Source organism: Cololabis saira, chromosome 3, assembly GCF_033807715.1.
Source record: "Cololabis saira isolate AMF1-May2022 chromosome 3, fColSai1.1, whole genome shotgun sequence".
In the NCBI taxonomy this organism is placed as follows: domain Eukaryota; kingdom Metazoa; phylum Chordata; class Actinopteri; order Beloniformes; family Belonidae; genus Cololabis; species Cololabis saira.
Genome location: NC_084589.1, coordinates 8,213,025 through 8,233,183, shown reverse-complemented (window position 1 = coordinate 8,233,183; position 20,159 = coordinate 8,213,025). Strand labels below are relative to the sequence as shown.

Below are 20,159 nucleotides of genomic sequence, written 5' to 3'. Positions count from 1 at the left end.
CCATGGACCACTGGTTCTTGGTAACTGTATCAAATATTAATGTCCATGGACCACTGGTTCTTGGTAACTGTACCAAATATTAATGTCCATGGACCACTGGTTCTTGGTAACTGTACCAAATATTAATGTCCATGGACCACTGGTTGTTGGGGTAACTGTACCAAATATTAATGTCCATGGACCACTGGTTCTTGGGGTAACTGTACCAAATATTAATGTCCATGGACCACTGGTTCTTGGTAACTGTACCAAATATTAATGTCCATGGACCACTGGTTGTTGGGGTAACTGTACCAAATATTAATGTCCATGGACCACTGGTTCTTGGTAACTGTACCAAATATTAATGTCCATGGACCACTGGTTCTTGGTAACTGTACCAAATATTAATGTCCATGGACCACTAGTTCTTAGGGTAACTGTACGGGTCACTGTCAAGTCCAACTGCCTTTAATTTATCCCGTCTTCTCCACTAGTTGCAGCCATTTTTGCTGATTTTTGCCACTCAGTGAGAGTAAGATGGCGTGGTCCAGTAGGAATGTGACGTCAATGCATTCCCTCTATCGACCCAGATTCTTTCTTGGTGTTTATTAAAAAGAACGGGCATTTGGATTTGGTTTGTGAATAACTCAGTAGGTTCCAGAAACAGACCAACTGAAGTTTGGTTGTCTCTCATTTTCAGGGCATAGAGCAGTTGAAAAAGGAAGAGAGAAGATGGGCTAAAAAAACTAAGTGGATGAACATGAGGGCAGTATTTGGACACCCGTTCTCCTTGTTGTGGTTTAGCCCCTTCTCCACCCCCGACCACGGGAAGGCTGAGACCTACCAGTATGTGGTGTGAGGTCTCCAGTCCAACCGCACCCAGCTCAGCTATGGAAGCCCCATTGCTCCCACTGCTCCCACTGCTCAACGGGATTCACTCTGTATATCTGACTTTAGCCATGGACCGCTTTTCACATGCTTTTATTTTTCTTCTGTGTTGCCAACTAAGTGCGCTATATGTTTATTTTGTGTTGCCTTGAGTGAGTCGAGTTGCAGAGAAAAAGAAAACACTGTCAGCCTGAGTCTTGTTTGCCAACCATGTGATGAATCTGTTTTATATGATCTTCTTTCTTTTGTATCAAAATCTCTTATCCTTTCTTGCTTTATTGTTCAGCTTACATTCATTTAAGGGTTGCCCCCCCCCCAAAAAAAAAGAAAAAAAGGAAAACAACAATCACTTTGTCTTTCCTGACGGTGTCTGGCCATGCCGATTCGTTTTGTAGTATTAACAAACGTATATGCCTGGAAAATATTGTTAATTTATAACGGAGTGAGTGGAAAAAGCCCCCTACTCTGCAAAAACTCAAAATATTACCAGGAATATTGGTCTTATTTCTAGTTAAAATGTCTAATTTTCAGTCCAAAAAATCTCATTACACTTAAAACAAGTCATTACCAGAAAAATAACTTATTTGACAATTTTCACCTGTTTCAAGTAAATTTTCACTTGAAATAAGTAGAAAAATCTGCCAGTGGAACAAGATTTATCTTCTCATTACAAGCAAAAAAATCTTGTTCCACTGGCAGATTTTTCTACTTATTTTAAGTGAAAATCTACTTGAAACAGGTGAAAATTGTTGTTTTTTCCAGTGATGAGTCTTGTTTTAAGTGTAATGAGATTTTTTTTTGACTAAAAATTAGACATTTTAACTAGAAATAAGACAAATATTCTTGTTAAGATTTTGAGTTTTTGCAGTGTAACATGATGAAATCCCAGCTCATTTGCAGAAAAGGAGGAAAGCTTAGAGCAACAGGCTGGAGGATAATCGAATAAAGGATTAAATCAGTGAATGGACGTGCCAAACATGGGAATAGCATACTTATCCATCCATCCATCCATCCATCCATCCATCCATCCATCCATCCATCCATCCATCCATCCATCCATCCATCCATCCATCCATCCATCCATCCATCCATCCATCCATCCATCCATCCATCCATCCATCCATCCATCCATCCATCCATCCATCCATCCATCCATCCATTAGTCCTGTGCAGGGTCACGAGGGTCTGCTGGAGCTAGGGTTGCCAACCGTCCCTTGAAAAACGGAATCGTCCCGTATTTATAAACTAAAGTAAGTCCCGTATTGAGCTGAAAAGGGATGCACTTTGTCCCGTATTACTGTGAGAGTCAAAACATAGTCATAAAAAGGCATTGAGCTGTTGAGTTCACAAGTTATTATTTTCTGTTTTACTCCAACTGTAGCTACAGTCATGGCCTTTGAGGCACAAATATGTTTACAAGTTTTCTACATACTTTCTGTTTGCACTTTTGTTATTGCATTAAAAACGTGCACTATTACAGAATGGATGTTCTGCTTTCTTTCTATTGTTTTATATTTATAAAAAAAAAAAAAATTTATTTAAAATTTTTATTGATTTTTGAAGGTATATAACAAACAAAACAGTACCAGAACAGTTGTTGCCATGTCTTCAATAAGCCTATGTTGTAGGTTACATAATCCCCACTCACTCCCTTACTTAACAAGAAAGCCGTCCATTTTGACCATCTTGCTGCTAATTTATACAATTTAAAGTTAAGCAGGACAGGTTTATGTTTAAGAAAGATACTTATTTTATTCAGTTCATTTTGTTATTTTGTATTAAAGTGAATTGCTGGATAATAATTAGTTTTCCATGTGTTCATGGCATTCAGAAATATGCATCTAATTCAATTCAGGTTCGAATCAAATAGTTAAAAAATTGTTTCACTCACAAAAAAAGGGGCTAAAAAAATGTACCACGCCAGGAAGGTTGAAGGCAATCGGGTTGATGAGGTGTCCCTTATTGATTGTTCAGGGAGTTGGCAACCCTAGCTGGAGCCTCTCCCAGCTCATTCCAGGGCCACATTTGTAGACAGACAACCATGCACGCTCACACACATGCCTACAATCAAGCTAACATGCACGTTTTAGGACTGTGGGACGAAGCTGGAATATTTCAGAAAAAGAGGTTCATTCTCAAACCGACCCTTTCTACAGTGCCCAATGCATCAACGGTGGTGGTTTCATCCAAACTGTTTCATGGACAGGCCAAATCTGCTGAGAATAAATTGAAGACGATGGAAACAAATTTGACGCTCAGTGTTTCTCTTCAGCATGAAGATGGAACGGAAGAGTATCAGGGCCATGCAGGAGAAAAAATATTTGAGAGGGGAAGATTTTTTTTTCATTATGCATTTCGAGAAAAAAGTCGAAATGTCGAGATTAATGTTGAAATACAATTTCAAGAATAAAGTCAAAATTTTGTGAATAAAGTCGAAATTTCGCCTTTTTTCTCAACATTTCATCTTTATTCACGAAATTTTGACTTTTTTCTCAAAATTGTACTTCAACATTAATCTCGACATTTCGACTTTTTTCTCGACATTTCGACTTTTTTTTCTCGACATTTTGACTTTTTTCTCGAAGTGCATAATGAAAAAAAAATCTTCCTCCTCTAAAATATTATTTTTATTTTTCTCCTGCCTGGTCCTAATACTCTTCCGTATGTCTCCCCTCTGTCGCTGATTAGTTCTTTCAGTTTTGTGTCTTAGTATAGATGTCCATTGCTCCTTGCATGACATGCATTCCATTCATTTTCCTGCGCTAGGGATCTTGGGAAGGCAGGGCGTCACAACGTTGAGCTGTGCTTTATGCAAATGAGGGCGTGGAGCGTGAGGCAGCCATCAAATCGATGTTGACATCGCTCTCTGCGTCATTGCAGTGGGAATCTCGGCCCGCTGCACATTAACGTGAATATTCTGGCTTGGTAACAGGATGGTACATATTCCTATATTGTATCCATCAAGCCTTTGGTTGAATAATCACGAGTCACATGAGATTAAAAGTTTATTTTTCTCTGGCCATGTGCTTGAATTGATATTTATTTATTTTTTTTGTATTGATTCATTGCATTAGAATTAGGGATGCCGCGATACCGATACTGGTACCGTTACCGATACTGCTCTCATATACTCGCAAAAATTCTCCGATACGACGCACCGATACTTCATTGTTGTTGTAGTTACTGGTTAGTGACTCTAGGGGGAGATGTTGCGCTGCAGTCTGCGTGGTGATGAGAAGAGAGTGATACATGAGTGAGACTGGCAGTGCCGTTTCAGGCAAGATAGCAACAATTAATGCAGCAGGACGTCAGCAGTGTGGACATATTTCAGAATAAGAGACGACGACAGAAGCAAGACAGACTGAAGCTACTGCTGCTAAGGTGACAAGAGGAGGGAAGGAGAATACGTCGTTTAATACCAGCAACTTGATAAAACATCTCAAAACGCATCATAAAGCTGAGTATACAGAGTTTGCTAATAATACTGCAAGACCACAACAGTAACATTAGCTCAGGTTCTGCAAAAGAGAAGGATTTCACCGTCTTCTCGACGCAATGGAGCCTCGATATGATGTTTCATTGATATGTTATATGTTTGATATTTTCTTAAATGTGAAGACAGTTCAATTCAATTATATAGCGTCTAATACAACAGATGTCTCTAGACGCTTTCCAGAGATCCAGAACATAAACATAAACATAAACCCCCGAGCAATTATTACATAAACAATGGCAGGTAAAAACTCCCATAGTGGGATAAAAGCCTTAAGCCAAACTTAAGCCCAAAACTCCCCTTTAGGAGGGAAGAAACCTTGAGCAGGACCAGGCTCATAAGGGGGGACCCTCCTGCCGGATGCCAGACTGGGGGGTCAGGGACTTCAGCAGCGCAGCAGGCATGTGGAAGCAGCAGCGGGATGACCGGGGGTGGGGACCGCAGGCAGGCGGAAGCAGCAGACAGTGCAAGTGTGGAGACTTTTTATTTACACAGAAAGATTATTTTTTGTTTAAAATAGTTATTCTACTTATTTTATTTTTATTGAATGTATCTGTTGCAAATAAAACCTGTCTTCCAATTCATTGCATTTTTAGCCTAGTTATTTTTGTGCTAGAAGTATCGTATCGGTACTCTGTATCGGCAAGTACACAAATTAAAATACTCGTACTTGGTGTGAAAAAAATGGTATCGGGGCATCCCTAATTAAAATAAATGTAAACACGGATGAGGTTGAAATATTAAAGTGCACGCCTCCACGCGACCAGATGGGGGAGCGATGCGACATCAGGCCTCGGTTGGCTTTTATTCCAGCTTTGTTCCTTCAGGCCGGCTACGTTTAGATGGACGGGTCAATGTAAGAAACGGTCAAACATTTGGGAACATGAGGTGCAGGTCTGATGATGATGATGATGATGATGATGCTTCTGCATCTTCAGAGATGTACTGTGGATGTGATCATGGGTCCGCATGGTGGTAAAACAAATGAATATTATGTCAAACTGTATACAATTATGTAATCATGTACTTATAAATTTACATTCGCTCTTGCTAGTTGAAATTCCATTGACTGATTCTTTAAATATTTCCCTCTACCAACTTCTAATTCTGACCTCTATGCTGCAATATCATGGTAGTTGTAGTGTGTAGACACTGTTGTAATATCTGGCAACATGAAATCTTTGTATCGGACTGGAATGTGAAAAGTAGAAAAGGACAACAGATGGTCAGGGAGGGTAAGTTGGGACGGTATGGACATCCAGCTGCAACCAACACAAACTCCTTAAATCTTTAATTTGTTTATTTATTCCATGACAGCCCAAACCCAATATGTTCCCCGTTACTTAATAAAGGTGGGAGGGTAAAGTTTAACCCGTCAGTAATGACGTCAGGGATTTCAGGTAGGCTCGGGTACTACGGGAAAGAAAAATGATATTTAGACATACGGTCATATTATATTAGTATTTTTCTGAATGTTTGCTTCGTCAGAGCTGATGATGATCTAAGGAAGACTGATTGTTAGATTCTCAAGTATCTGTGGTCGTGGTCGGGGCTTTGAGGGTTTGGTGTGGAGGCCCAGAGATCCAGGTTCAGGAAACACGTTTATTTATAAAAAAAACTCAAAGTGAAATAGTTGCAAAGGACTTTTGTTTCCAATTAAATATCATTTTGTTTACATTTACAACCCTGAGTTGGGACGTCTTTCCTGAAGCAAAGTCCTGGCTAACTTTGTCAGAGCATTTACTGTCGAGTAAATAACCTCCGTCTGTCCCGGTCCTTTACCTGATAAATAACCTCACACCACCCTCGGCCCAGGAGTAGCAGCCCAGGACTAGTAGCCCAGGACTAGTAGCCCAGGACTAGCAGCCCAGGACTAGTAGCCCAGGACTAGTAGCCCAGGACTAGCAGCCCAGGACTAGTAGTCCAGGACTAGTAGCCCAGGACTAGCAGCCCAGGACTAGCAGCCCAGGACTAGTAGCCCAGGACTAGCAGCCCAGGACTAGCAGCCCAGGACTAGCAGCCCAGGACTAGCAGCCCAGGACTAGTAGTCCAGGACTAGTAGCCCAGGACTAGTAGCCCAGGACTAGCAGCCCAGGACTAGCAGCCCAGGACTAGTAGTTCAGGACTAGTAGCCCGGGACTAGTAGCCCGGGACTAGTAGCCCGGGACTAGTACCCCAGGACTAGCAGCCCAGGACTAGTAGTCCAGGACTAGTAGCCCGGGACTAGTAGCCCAGGACTAGTAGCCCAGGACTAGTAGTCCAGGACTAGTAGCCCGGGACAAGTAGTCCAGGACTAGTAGCCCAGGACTAGTAGCCCGGGACTAGTACCCCAGGACTAGTAGTCCAGGACTAGTACCCCAGGACTAGTACCCCAGGACTAGCAGCCCAGGGCTAGTAGCCCGGGACTAGTAGTCCAGGACTAGTAGTCCAGGACTAGTAGTCCGGGACTAGTAGTCCGGGACTAGTAGCCCGGGACTAGTAGCCCGGGACTAGTAGCCCGGGACTAGTAGCCCGGGACTAGCAGCCCGGGACTAGTAGTCCGGGACTAGTAGCCCGGGACTAGCAGCCCGGGACTAGCAGTCCGGGACTAGTAGCCCGGGACTAGTAGCCCGGGACTAGTAGCCCGGGACTAGTAGCCCGGGACTAGTAGCCCGGGACTAGTAGCCCGGGACTAGTAGCCCGGGACTAGTAGCCCGGGACTAGTAGCCCGAGACTAGCAGTCCAAGACTAGCAGTCCAGGACTAGCAGTCCAGGACTAGCAGTCCAGGACTAGCAGTCCAGGACTAGCAGCCCAGGACTAGTAGTCCAGGACTAGTAGCCCAGGACTAGTAGTCCAGGACTAGTATCCCAGGACTAGTAGCCCAGGACTAGCAGTCCAGGAATAGCAGTCCAGGACTAGTAGCCCAGGACTAGCAGCCCATGACTAGTAGTCCAGGACTAGTAGCCCAGGACTAGTAGCCCAGGACTAATAGCCCAGGACTAGTAACCCGGGACTAGCAGTCCATAACTAGTAGCCCAGGACTAGCAGTCCATAACTAGTAGCCCAGGACTAGCAGCCCAGGACAAGTACCCCAGGTATAGCTGCCCAGGACTAGCAGTCGAGGACTAGTAGCCCAGGACTAGCAGGCCAGAACTAGGAGCCCAGGACTAGTAGTTCAGGACTAGCAGCCCAGGACTAGTAGCCCAGGACTAGCAGCCCAGGACTAGTAGCCCAGGACTAGTAGCCCAGGACTAGCAGTCCAGAACTAGCAGCCCAGGACTAGCAGCCCAGAACTAGTAGCCCGGGACTAGCAGTCCAGGACTAGCAGTCCAGGACTAGCAGCCCAGGACTAGCAGCCCAGGACTACCAGCCCAGGACTAGTAGCCCAGGACTAGCAGCCCAGGATTAGCAGCCCAGGACTAGTAGCCCAGGACTAGTACCCCAGAACTAGCAGCGGAGGTTTAGTAGCCCAGGACTTGTAGTTCAGGTCTAGTAGCCCAGGACTTGTAGTTCAGGTCTAGTAGCCCAGGACTAGCAGCCCAGAACTAGCAGCGGAGGTCTAGTAGCCCAGGACTTGTAGTTCAGGACTAGCAGCCCAGGACTAGCAGCGGAGGTCTAGTAGCCCAGGACTTGTAGTTCAGGACTAGCAGCCCAGGACTAGCGGCCCAGGATTAGCAGCCCAGGACTAGCAGCGCAGGACTAGCAGCGCAGGACTAGCAGCCCAGGACTAGCAGCCCAGGAATACCAGCCCAGGACTAGCAGCCCAGGAATACCAGCCCAGGACTAGTAGCCCAGGACTAGCAGCCCAGGATTAGCAGCCCAGGACTAGCAGCGCAGGACTAGTAGCCCAGGACTAGTAGCCCTGGAATAGCAGCCCGGGACTAGTAGCCCGGGACTAGTAGCCCAGGACTAGTAGCCCTGGACTAGCAGCCCAGGAATAGTAGCCCAGGACTAGTAGCCCGAGACTAGTAACCCGGGACTAGCAGTCCAGGACTAGTAGCCCAGGACTAGCAGCCCAGGACTAGTAGCCCAGGAATAGTAGTCCAGGACTAGCAGCCCAGCACTAGTAGCCCAGGACTAGCAGCCCAGGACTAGCAGCCCAGGACTAGTAGCCCAGGACTAGTAGCCCAGGACTAGCAGCCCAGGACTAGCAGCCCAGGACTAGTAGCCCAGGACTAGCAGCCCAGGACTAGTAGCCCAGGACTAGTAGCCCAGGAATAGTAGTCCAGGACTAGCAGCCCAGGACTAGTAGTCCAGGACTAGCAGCCCATGACTAGTAGCCCAGGACTAGTAGTCCGGGACTAGTAGTCCGGGACTAGTAGCCCGGGACTAGCAGCCCAGGACTAGTAGCCCAGGAATAGTAGTCCAGGACTAGCAGCCCAGCACTAGTAGCCCAGGACTAGCAGCCCAGGACTAGCAGCCCAGGACTAGTAGCCCAGGACTAGTAGCCCAGGACTAGCAGCCCAGGACTAGCAGCCCAGGACTAGTAGCCCAGGACTAGCAGCCCAGGACTAGTAGCCCAGGACTAGTAGCCCAGGAATAGTAGTCCAGGACTAGCAGCCCAGGACTAGTAGTCCAGGACTAGCAGCCCATGACTAGCAGCCCAGGACTAGCAGCCCAGGACTAGCAGCCCATGACTAGTAGCCCAGGACTAGTAGCCCAGGACTAGTCACTGTCACCTTGTCTTCTTCGACGGTGTGAGTCATGGTAACGTTTCATGTTTCTGTCTGTTGTCATGGCAACGGCGGCCGTGGTCTACTGTGTTTCTATTTTGTTTCTATGAATGTTGGACAACGTTGACCGGTGACAACAAACGTAATTTTCTGCTCTGTGCTGATTTTACCATCTTTAAGAGCTTTGAAATCCTTTGTTGTTTTGGTGTCGGATTTACTTTTCTTTTACTTGCTGACTATTTTATATATTAAGGTGATTCAGGATTGTTTTCATCTCTTCCTCAATGATCTTTCATTACCTGTATTTTAATACACATTCATTCCTTAAAAAAAGATTTTATTTACATGTTTCTTCTGAACTGCACATGGGCTAACGACATGAGAGGATGACAGAAAACACCAAAATTTGAGGTTTATACCTTCTGCAATGAATAATTTGAATAAATCTGTAAACTAATTATAAATCCATACTGTCCTAACATTTCTGTTGCGTATTTCTTGGGAGACTTTGTTTGAAGTGTTGAGACGTAAGTTTGGTTCAGAGGAGCTTTGACCGCATGTGGTTGTCAAAGTCTTTTATTTACACCAACTTCTTTTTCCTTCCAATTGTACATTTTGGATTACATTTTATATATATATATATATATATATATATATATATATATATATATATATATATATATATATATATTCATCTTTGCACTGCAGATATGAATCCTGTTGTTTTTCCTATATATCTGCATTTGATTTTACGGCATTTCTACCTTAATACCAGCACTCCCTGCTTTAGTGTGACGGCTGCGTGTCGTCCGAGCGTTCCTCTCTGTTCAGCAGCTCCAACGCCTCTGGGAGAACACAAACATTTAAATTCCCATCAGAACCGATTCAGCCGGCTCGTCATAAACCTTTTTCTAAATTATTCAGCTGAGAGTAAAGGCCATCGGTGAACTTGAGCCCCTGTGAGCGGCAGAAGGAGCGCATTGCGACGCCGCGCTCCAGTGCGGGAAGGAAGGCCTCGGCCCGTCGGCTCTGTACGAACGAGTATTACGGCTGAAAATATTGGAGAGAGGAAGATTTATTTTTATTGTGCACTTCGAGAAAAAAGTCGAAATGTTGAGAAAAAAGTCGAAATTTCGAGATTAATGTTGCAATACAATTTCAAGAATAAAGTCGAAATTTCGTGAATAAAGTCAAAGTTTCGCCTTTTTTCTCAACATTTCAACATTCACGAAATTTTGACTTTTTTCTCAACATTTCAACTTTTTTCTCGAAATTGTACTTCAACATTAATCTCGACATTTCGACTTTTTCTCGACATTTCGACTTTTTTCTCGACATTTCGACTTTTTTCTCGAAATTGTACTTCAACATTAATCTCGACATTTCGACTTTTTTCCGACATTTCTACTTTTTTTTCGACATTTCGACCTTTTTCTCAAAATTGTACTTCAACATTAGTCTCGACATTTCGACTTTTTTCTCGACATTTCGACTTTTTTCTCGAAATTGTACTTCAACATTAATCTCGACATTTCGACTTTTTTTCGACATTTCGACTTTTTTTCGACATTTCAACCTTTTTCTCAAAACTGTACTTCAACATTAGTCTCGACATTTCGACTTTTTTCTCAAAATTTTACTTCAACATTAGTCTCGACATTTTGACTTTTTTCTGGACATTTCGACTTTTTTCTCGAAGTGCATAATGAAAAAGAAATCTTCCTCGTCTGAAATATTTCATTTTTGTCCTGCCTGGCCCTAACACTCTTCCGTAGCTCTGAGCCCTGAGGCTGCTGTCACGTTGAGAGCGCGGGCTAGGACCGGGCCAGGATCAGGCCAGCGGTGACTACTTGATATGAAATCCTGCCGGGAGCTCGGTTTGAAACGTTTCCTCACGAATTCAAAGCATTTAGTGAAGCGTACAACGTTCATATTTACACAAGTACGAAGAGGGAAAAGTTGCACTTTGATTTTTATTCTTGAAGAACTTCTTCTGTGTGACCTGCTCTGCTCCAAATGTGCATTTTGTTCTTCTAACTTTGTTTACATGATATTGTACATATCCTTTGTTCTCTGAATGCATGGCCACAGTTGGTTTAACCATGTTTGTGAAAATGCTGCAGGTTTATTGTTGTTGCTGGTGCGCGTGACAGTGGACCTTCTTTTCAGTATTGTTATTTATTTCTTTTTATTTTTACAGAAATTTGAATTCTTTTTAAAAGTTCAGCAGATATTTCAGCACATGCAGAGAATAAAAACTTCTCAGCTGCAAAGCCAAACTGTTGTTGCCTTTTTTTCTGGGGCTGCTTTCACTCCTTTCTGTATGGAAGAGTATTAGGGCCATGCAGGAGAAAGAAGATTTGAGGAGAAGATATTTTTTTATTGTGCAAAAAAGTCGAAATGTCGAGAAAAAAGTCGAAATATGGAGAAAAAAGTTGAAATGTCGAGAATAATGTTGAAGTACAATTTCGAGAAAAAAGTCTAAATGTCGAGAGAAAAATCAAAATGTCGAGATTAATTTGAAATACAATTTTGAGAAAAAAGTCAAAATGTCAAGATTAATGTTGAAATACAATTTCAAGAATAAAGTCAAAATTTCATGAATTACGTCGAAATTTCGCCTTTTTTCTCAATATTTCAACGTTATTCATGAAATTGTGACTTTTTTCATGAAATTGTATTTCAACATTAATGTTGACATTTCGACTTTTTTCTCAAAATTGTATTTCAACATTATTCTCGACATTTTGGACTTTTTTCTCGACATTTCGACAAGAGGGGAAGATTTTTTTTTATAGTGCACTTCGAGAAAAAAGTTGAAATGTCGAGATTAATGTTGAAATACAATTTCAAGAATAAAGTCGACATTTTGACTTTTTTCTCGATTTTTTTCTCGAAATTGTACTTCAACATTATTCTCGACATTTCAACTTTTTTCTTCATATTTGGACTTTTTTTCTCAACATTTCGACTTTTTTGCACAATAAAAAAAAAAATCTCTCAAATATTTTTTCTCCTGCATGGCCCTAACACTCTTCCGTACTTCTGACTCGAGCCTGATGATCGTCAACGGTGTAGAACTCTCCCTGAATGCAGCTCTGTTCACATGACCTCATGTCCTCTACTGTCCCTCCATCCTTGTCTTCTATTCTATTCTCCTGGTTGTCTGTAATCTGCCTCTTTCCTATGCAGTGTCCTCTCCACACTCATGCATTCTGCTTTGGTTGATAACTCACTCTGCCAAAAGCTTTCCTAGGCAGGCGACTCATTGTAATCTGGACAGAGGTAAGCCTGCGACAGAGCCCCCGCTAGCCCCCGCTAGCCCCCCGCTAGCCGTCCCGTCCGGCTTCACGCGTCCCCAGCATGCAGGTTTCAGCCAGAGACCCGACGCGTCTCACTTCTTTTGCTCCAAAGTCTGAGTCAACCAAACATTGTGAATGAATGGATGAGTGAGCTGCGTGCAGTGTCATGCATGCATGCATGCAACCTCCCTTTACCTGAAATGCATGTCACAGTTTCATGTTCATAAATAAATGGAATGTTTCACTGCAAACTAGGGGTGTAACGATACACTAATCTCACGGTACGGTACGATACACGATATTGAGGTCACGATAACGATACGATATTATATTATAGCAGTATTTTTTTAACAACCTTGAATGAGGACAGGAAAAAATTGTCTTTTATTTGAAAGACACAAAATACAAAACAATGCTGTGCGTTTGCCCTATTGTTACAGTTTGTAATGCTTTATAACTGTTTAAGTTTTAAAGAGAAAGCCAGGCCAACCATTTTCCACAAACTGAACTAAAAGTAAATGTCAGGTTTGCATTAAGCATCTTCAGTTTCATACAAGTACAAATATTTTGCCACAAACTGAATAGTTTCTCTCATGTATGATTTGACTTTTTTCTTTTCCAGAAATTTAACAACTAAAATTAAATAAATAAATAAAAGTAAATAAATAAACTATGAAAAGTCCCAAACTCCAAATGCAACATGACTGTTATTGATCTTGTGCCAGAGCTAAGAGCTTCACCTGCTCCAGCCTGAGGCCGTAAGGTGAACCCCGTTATCATTTCATCCCTCACACCTTTGGGGACGACACAATCTTTACATCATAAAAAACATTTATTCATGCTCACCTTAGAAGTAAAAGTTCAGATTTATTCATGCTCACCTTAGAAGTAAAAGTCCGGATCTCAAAACCCCCCAAGAGTCCCGTGATCGGGACCGCAGAACGGCACTAGTTTCTTCTGAGCGTAGTCAGATTTTGGTCCGCGGGTCAAGGTCGTCACGCGATCCCGCTGCACCAATAGGATGTTACTAGTAAACAGAATAGATTAATATTAATAACCCAATATCAGCTACAGTTTGTCACCTCCACGACACGTATCGTGACGTTTCTGTATCACCAAATTTCGTGGCACGATATATTGTTACACCCCTACTGCAAACCCAAATTGATAACGTTTTAAACTGATGAAACAACGATCTCCTGTCCGTACTGGCCATGAGGTGACTGGTCCACAACCAGGTCCGGTCCTGGGACTAGCCCGAGTCCAGCCGAGCCGTCAGACTCCAGCTGCTGGGGCCAGACAGTCGAAGGAAAACTCAATTACATTTTTCACTAATTTAGTTTTTTACTATAGCTGGGAGGGAATATGTCAAGAATCATAAAGATTGTGCACTTGGTGACAAGATTTTGATATTTGGCATGGTGTTAGTTATGGACATAAGGTTTTCAAAAACCACCGCAAACAAATTGAGACGTCCCCCTAGTGGCCGGTTTGCAGAAAATTCAAAATGGCTCCCGCCAAAAAACCAAAGGTCATATCTCAGCTTCTCTTAGTCCTAGATTGTTGTATATTGTCACTTTCTCTACTTTTTTGGTGCTAGGAATTCAATTCTGAGATACATTTCCGATTTCAAGGTCATGTTGAAGGTCAAATTTAATTTTCAAGGTAATTTTTTGCCTCCATATCTCTAGAATTAAGTCACATAAAAATATTGTATAGGGCTGTAGACCCATATTTGCACCCCCAAGGAATGCAATTTTCTGTATTGGACAGGTCACTATCGCTGTAGTGTCAATCTCATTGGGTGAGAACAGTGGCCTTCATTCAGGTTTAAGAGTCACAGTCACAGTGAAAGAATAGGATTTTATTAAAATAACACACAAAAAACATCAGCTGTGCATATTTAAACTCACTCAACACCTAAAATGCTGCCTCTATCACCTTATTGCTTATTGATGCATTTTGATTTTTCTGCAAATCGGCCACTAGGGGACCATTTTCCCAATTTGTTTGCGGTGGTTTTTGAAAACCTTATGTCCATAACTATGCCAAATATCAAAAACTTGTCCCCAGGTGCACGGTTTTCATGAATTCCCTCCCAGCTACTAAAAGAATCATTAAAGTTTATCTCAGGCCAGTGTGAACAGCTGCTCCAAACATCCAAACATCCAACCCCTCCTTCCTGTTCCATGTTGGGGCTTCTCCGTGTCTTCAGAGAGGTGTGTAGTGTGACGTAGCTGCCAGGTGAAGCTGCTTCCTGCTGCTGCCGTGTTGGTGCTCATCAGTGCCGTGACGTTGCTTTGGTGCAGTAGCTAGTGCATGACCCCCGTCCCCTCCGTCCCCCTCAGAACCTGACTGTCCTGTCCTCCACAGGGCATCGAGCGGCTGAAGGGAGAGACGGGGAAGTGGGGGAAGGTTCCCTGCTGGGAGGCCATGAGGACGGCGTTCGGCGGGCCCCTCTCCCTGTCCTGGTGCAGCCCCTTCTCCGGCCTGAGCTGCAGGCGCGGCCCCCCGGACCACGTCCCCGTCCCGCAGGGGGACATCGTGGAGGAGGACGTCATCACCATCCCGCTGGACTGACCGGTCCGGGTCTGGACCAGGGTCAGGGTCCGGACCCGGGTCTCCTTCAGGATCTCCGTCAGGTCACGATCACTGACCGGAAACCACCGAAGAGCTCGTGGTATCTTTCCTCCGTCTACAGGATCTGCCGATATTAACCAAACTTTAGTGTCTTTGTTTTCTACGGAAGAGTATTAGGGCCAGGCAGGAGAAAAATACAAATAATATTGGAGAGGAGGAAGATTTTTTTTTTATTATGCACTTCAAGAAAAAAGTCAAAATGTCGAGATTAATGTTGAAGTACAATTTTGAAAAAGTCAAAATGTATTTCAACTTTATTTTCCAAATGATATTTATTCACTAAATTTTGACTTTATTCACGAAATTTCAACATTATTCACAAAATTGTATTTCAACATTATTCTCGACATTTCTATTTTTTTCTCGAAATTTCGACTTTACTCACGAAATTTCGACTTTACTCACGAAATTTTGACTTTATTCACGAAATTTGGACTTTTTTCTCGAAATTGTATTTCAACATTAATCTCGACATTTCGACTTTTTTCTTGACATTTCGACTTTTTTCTCCAAGTGCACAATAAAAGCAAATCTTCCCCTCTCAAATATTTTTTCTCCTGCATGGCCCTATTACTCTTCTGTAGTTTTCATGAACATCCAATGAGGGAATGTAAATGTGCGTGGAGAGCAGTGACCCCTGAACCCCGGTTAATGGGGGTAGACACCACAGCGGAGATCCCATCCACCTGAAGGGTTGGTTCAGCAGCCGTCCAGGTCACTGTCTTCCAGACGGCAACAACACGTGTGTCGGCCTCTGAACCCGGCAGCTGTTCAGTCTCCTACTGAAGTCCCAACCAGAACAATGCAGATGACATGGCGGCTCTAGTGGCGCTTTTCCACTAGTACCTACTCACCCTGACTCGCTTCCACTCGGTTTGGTTCTTTTCCAAAAGATTGGGGGTTGGAGTCAGACGTCTGAGTCAGGAGGAGGAAATCAGAGAAAGAGACTCTGACGGATTCTTGTTCATTTTATTCAACCAGCAATGGCAGCAAAAGTCTGTTTCATGATCCAACTCTGAGGTGCAAATTGTCATAAACAAGGCTGCACATAATTGGGCCGCCAGAGCGCATGCGCCGTCAAAATCCACAGTGCGCTGTCAATCTTGTGCTGCGAAGCGCTTTTGCGTACCAACAGCTGGGGCTCATATTATTGGTTGTGGCCAGACCAAAATACTAATATTAAAAAATCTATTGCGAGAGCTTTTCCCCAGAACTGCCACTCAAAGTTGGTACTGGCCAATCACAGCGCGTCCTTACTCCCCCTCCATGCTCGTTGCGGCGGTGGGTGGGGAGGAAGAGAGGTAAGGATCAGCTTTACTGAACAAACCCCGACACGTCTCGTCCAAATGTCCAAGAAGCAAGCGCCATTAAGTAATTATTTTGGCGTTCCACCACCACCAACTACAAAGAGATGCCAAACTGAACCACTACCCGAATCGAACAGAAAACGTGTGTTCGCCGAGAAGTGGCTGCATGATGTTACGCGGCGACGCGCACCGTACGTTTGCTCTCCCGCGTATCCTACCCCGTAAGCTCTGCGTTGGTGCAAAGCGGAACCATAAATCAGCCAGTGTCCGTCACTGCGTGCAGCAGTTTCCTGCGCCAGCAAGACGCTGCTCTCTGATTATGGCTCACAGTTTATGAAAACCCCAAATAAAAAATACATTAGAGAATATTTTATGAAATCAATAAACAATTCCATCATCAAAATTATAACAAATAAAGGTTCAACATATCTTGCTTTGCATGTAATAAGACTAGGTAATATATTAGTTTCACCTTTTAAGTTGAATTATTGAAATAGATTAACTTTAACACCATATGCTAGTTGAATTATTGAAATAAATTAACTTTTACACCATATTCTAGTTGAATTATTGAAATAAGTTAACTTTTACACCATATTCTAGTTGAATTATTGAAATAAGTTAACTTTTACACCATATTCTAGTTGAATTATTGAAATAAGTTAACTTTTACACCATATTCTAGTTGAATTATTGAAATAAATTAACTTTTACACCAAATTCTAGATTAATTATTGAAATAAGTTAACTTTTACACCATATTCTAGTTGAATTATTGAAATAAGTTAACTTTTACACCATATTCTAGTTGAATTATTGAAATAAGTTAACTTTTACACCATATTCTAGTTGAATTATTGAAATAAATTAACTTTTACACCATATTCTAGTTGAATTATTGAAATAAGTTAACTTTTACACCATATTCTTCACCTGAAGCAATATTCTACACCTTGGCTGATGTGGACATACAGAGCATAGGAGGCTATTTCAGCTGCTATATGGTTGGCTGTCTGTACAGTCATGCAAGTTCAATGCTATTAAAGCACTTTAAACTTTAAATCAAAGCATTTTGTTTTTTCATATAAAATTAACACATTTCTATGCAGTTTAGAAGTTTTGGGGCTTTTTTTGGCTCCTGCGTTGCTGAAATCGGGGCGTCCTTTATTTCTATTTCTGAAAGTTGGCAACCCTAGGTGCAAAATATGCCATGAGCATCCCAATCTGGCCGATAAAAACTGTAACTTACTTATACTGACTCTACAGACTAACACGCACCATAATTTGTTAATTCATCTTTATACGTGAATAAATATCGTTTTGCCTATAACTTATTCCTGCATCCCTCTTTTATCGATCCGGCGAGACGGGTCACCGCGTTTTTGGAGGCCCAAGTCACATATCCAGGGGCTCCTCTGAGCACCAGACCAAAATAATTATGTGCAGCCCTGTTCATAAACCTGGTGCTGAGGAGAGAATTAAAAAGGGATCTAGACGGGCGATAAGGAACGACCAGATCTACCAGGAGCTCTGTCTCTTCATAGCTGCTCACGGCTCCAACTGACTTTTCAGCAGCGCAGCGACAAACAAACAAAAAAAATTAAAAAGCGTCGCCACTTGAAGCTTCTCTCACTCTCATTTTTTAACTTGATATCAAACACAAGTTACAGACCCAGCAGCACATCTATCATCTCCTCCAGGTTCTACATCTTTAGTGTTGTTGTCTTCCTCGTTTGGATCACACAATAAAAAATACGTCACAGCAGCTTCACTCCAACCTACTTCTGCTCCAGGTGCTGAATTGTTATGGAAAAGAAACCAGGCAGAGTTGAGTAGAGCCAAGTAGGTACTAGTAGAAAAGTGCCACTATTGGCACTTTTCCACTAATACCTACTCATCCCGACTCGACTCGCCTTGCCCTCATTTTCAATACGCAGATGAGAAGTAGGAGGTTGGAGCGAAGCTGCTGCGACGTATTTGATTGTGTGACACAAACGAAGAAGTAAAGGCGCTAAAGACGGAGAACATGGATGAGTTGATATATCTGCAGCTTTTTCTGTGGCATTTGATATAAATTTAAAACAATGCCATTGGTCTTCGAAAAGAATGAACAAGAAGCCGTCAGAGTCTCTTTCTCTGATTTCCTCCTCCTGACTCAGACGTCTGACTCCAACCCCCCGACCAATGGGTGGCCTGTAGTGTGATGATGTCAGATACAGCCGACTCAGCCACTTAGAACCTCAGCAGAATAGTTACAGAAAAAGTATCTACTCGGCACGTTAGACCCCTAGTGGAAAAGAACCAAACCGAGTGGAGGCGAGTCAGACTGAGTAGGTGCTGGTGGAAAAGTGCCATATGTTCCGTCAGCTTTCTCCAGGACGACACCAACACCTGGCTCTTCAACTCACCCAGTGCCTTATCCTCCTCCGTTAGTGTAGTTTGTGATGTCTCATTCCCCCGACCATAACCAAGTAGTCACTTTTATGACATCGTACCAAGGGACCGTGTACGTGTGCAGGACCTGGTGGTGATTAACTCTGAACCGGTGGAGCTGCTGGGAGCAGCAGGACCAACCGTTTAACAAACCGCCTCCTTGTTTGGCTTCTGTTCTTCTTTGTATTTTTACGTTTATATATATATTTTTTCCCATCTGTACTTTTTTTTAAACTACTGTTCTTAACAAAGGAAAAATTACACAATAAAATGTTATTTTAGTAGTCTTGGTGTTTTGTATCATGAGGAATGGATGACGGCGCCACTTCATCAGTAACCTGTGATCTAATTGGTTTGCTGGTGTTTTTAACAAAGAAAACAAGCATCCAGAAACTGCTGCTTTTCCCTCTCCTGGGTTGAGAAGTGGGTCATTTCAGTCTCTTTCTCAACAACAGCAATAGTTTTTGTGTTTGTTTCATGAATACAAACCGGATTCCCGTCAAACATCAACAACAATAGATGATTGCAAATCTTAGAAACCCTTAAGGCAAGTTTATTTTTATAGCACAATTCAACACAAGGTAATTCAAAGTGCTTTACATCAACATCAAAAGCGGCAAGACATAATTAAAGAGTAAGTAAAAAATAAAATGATAAGAAAAGAGGTAAAATAATAAAAAGCACAAGTTGTTAAAAAGTAAGGGCAGTAGAGTACAGCAGGTACATCTCATTCTTACAATGGCAAGAATTACGTTTCTATACGGTCAAAACGTACAAAGACCGGGTCAAATACAGTATTACAAAAGTAAATTAACAATTCGTACGGTGAATTAAACCAATTTGACAATTCTACGTTACAATGCCTGCATTCAGGGCTTATCCATCACTAGTGTAACTTTGTGCGGTTTTCAAAAATCATAAGTATTTAATTTAAGAGTATGCTTAAATAACAAATAAAATGATAAGAAAAGAGGTAAAATAATAAAAAGCACAAGTTATTAAAAAGTAAGGGCAGTAGAGTACAGCCGGTAAGTATTTAATTTAGGAGTACGCTTCAGTAAACACTCACTCACTCACTCATCTTCTCCCGCTTTATCTGTTACCGGGTCGCGGGGGCAGCAGCCTCAGCAGGGATGCCCAGACTTCCCTCACCCCAGACACTTCCTCCATCTCTTCCGGGGGGAGTCCGAGGCGTTCCCAGGCCAGCCGAGAGACATAGTCTCTCCAGCGTGTCCTGGGTCTTCCCCGGGGTCTCCTCCCGGTGGGACATGCCTGGAACACCTCCCTAGGGAGGCGTCCAGGAGGCATCCGGTACAGATGCCCAAGCCACCTCAGCTGACTCCTCTCAATGTGGAGGAGTAGCGGCTCGACTCCGAGCTCCTCCCGGGTGACCGAACTCCTCACCCTATCTCTAAGGGAGCGTCCAGCCACCCTGCGGAGGAAACTCATCTCTAAGGGAGC

The 20,159-nt window shown here is 42.9% G+C and overlaps 1 protein-coding gene across 2 annotated transcripts in view; it reads left to right on the top strand.

Moving 5' to 3' along the window:
- LOC133440854 (palmitoyltransferase ZDHHC3-like) overlaps positions 1–15,159 on the top strand; it is a 32,002-nt gene extending 16,843 nt beyond the window's left edge. The window contains exon 7 of one of the 2 annotated variants that reach the window (XM_061718182.1): positions 14,692–15,159. In XM_061718182.1, the coding sequence (XP_061574166.1) occupies positions 14,692–14,898 (207 nt within the window). In that variant the 3' untranslated portion in view covers positions 14,899–15,159. Of the gene's footprint in view, positions 1–682; positions 1,358–14,691 lie in introns of those variants that run through there. The other variant, XM_061718183.1, reaches the window with a different exon arrangement.
- The last annotated feature ends 5,000 nt before the right edge of the window (positions 15,160–20,159 follow it).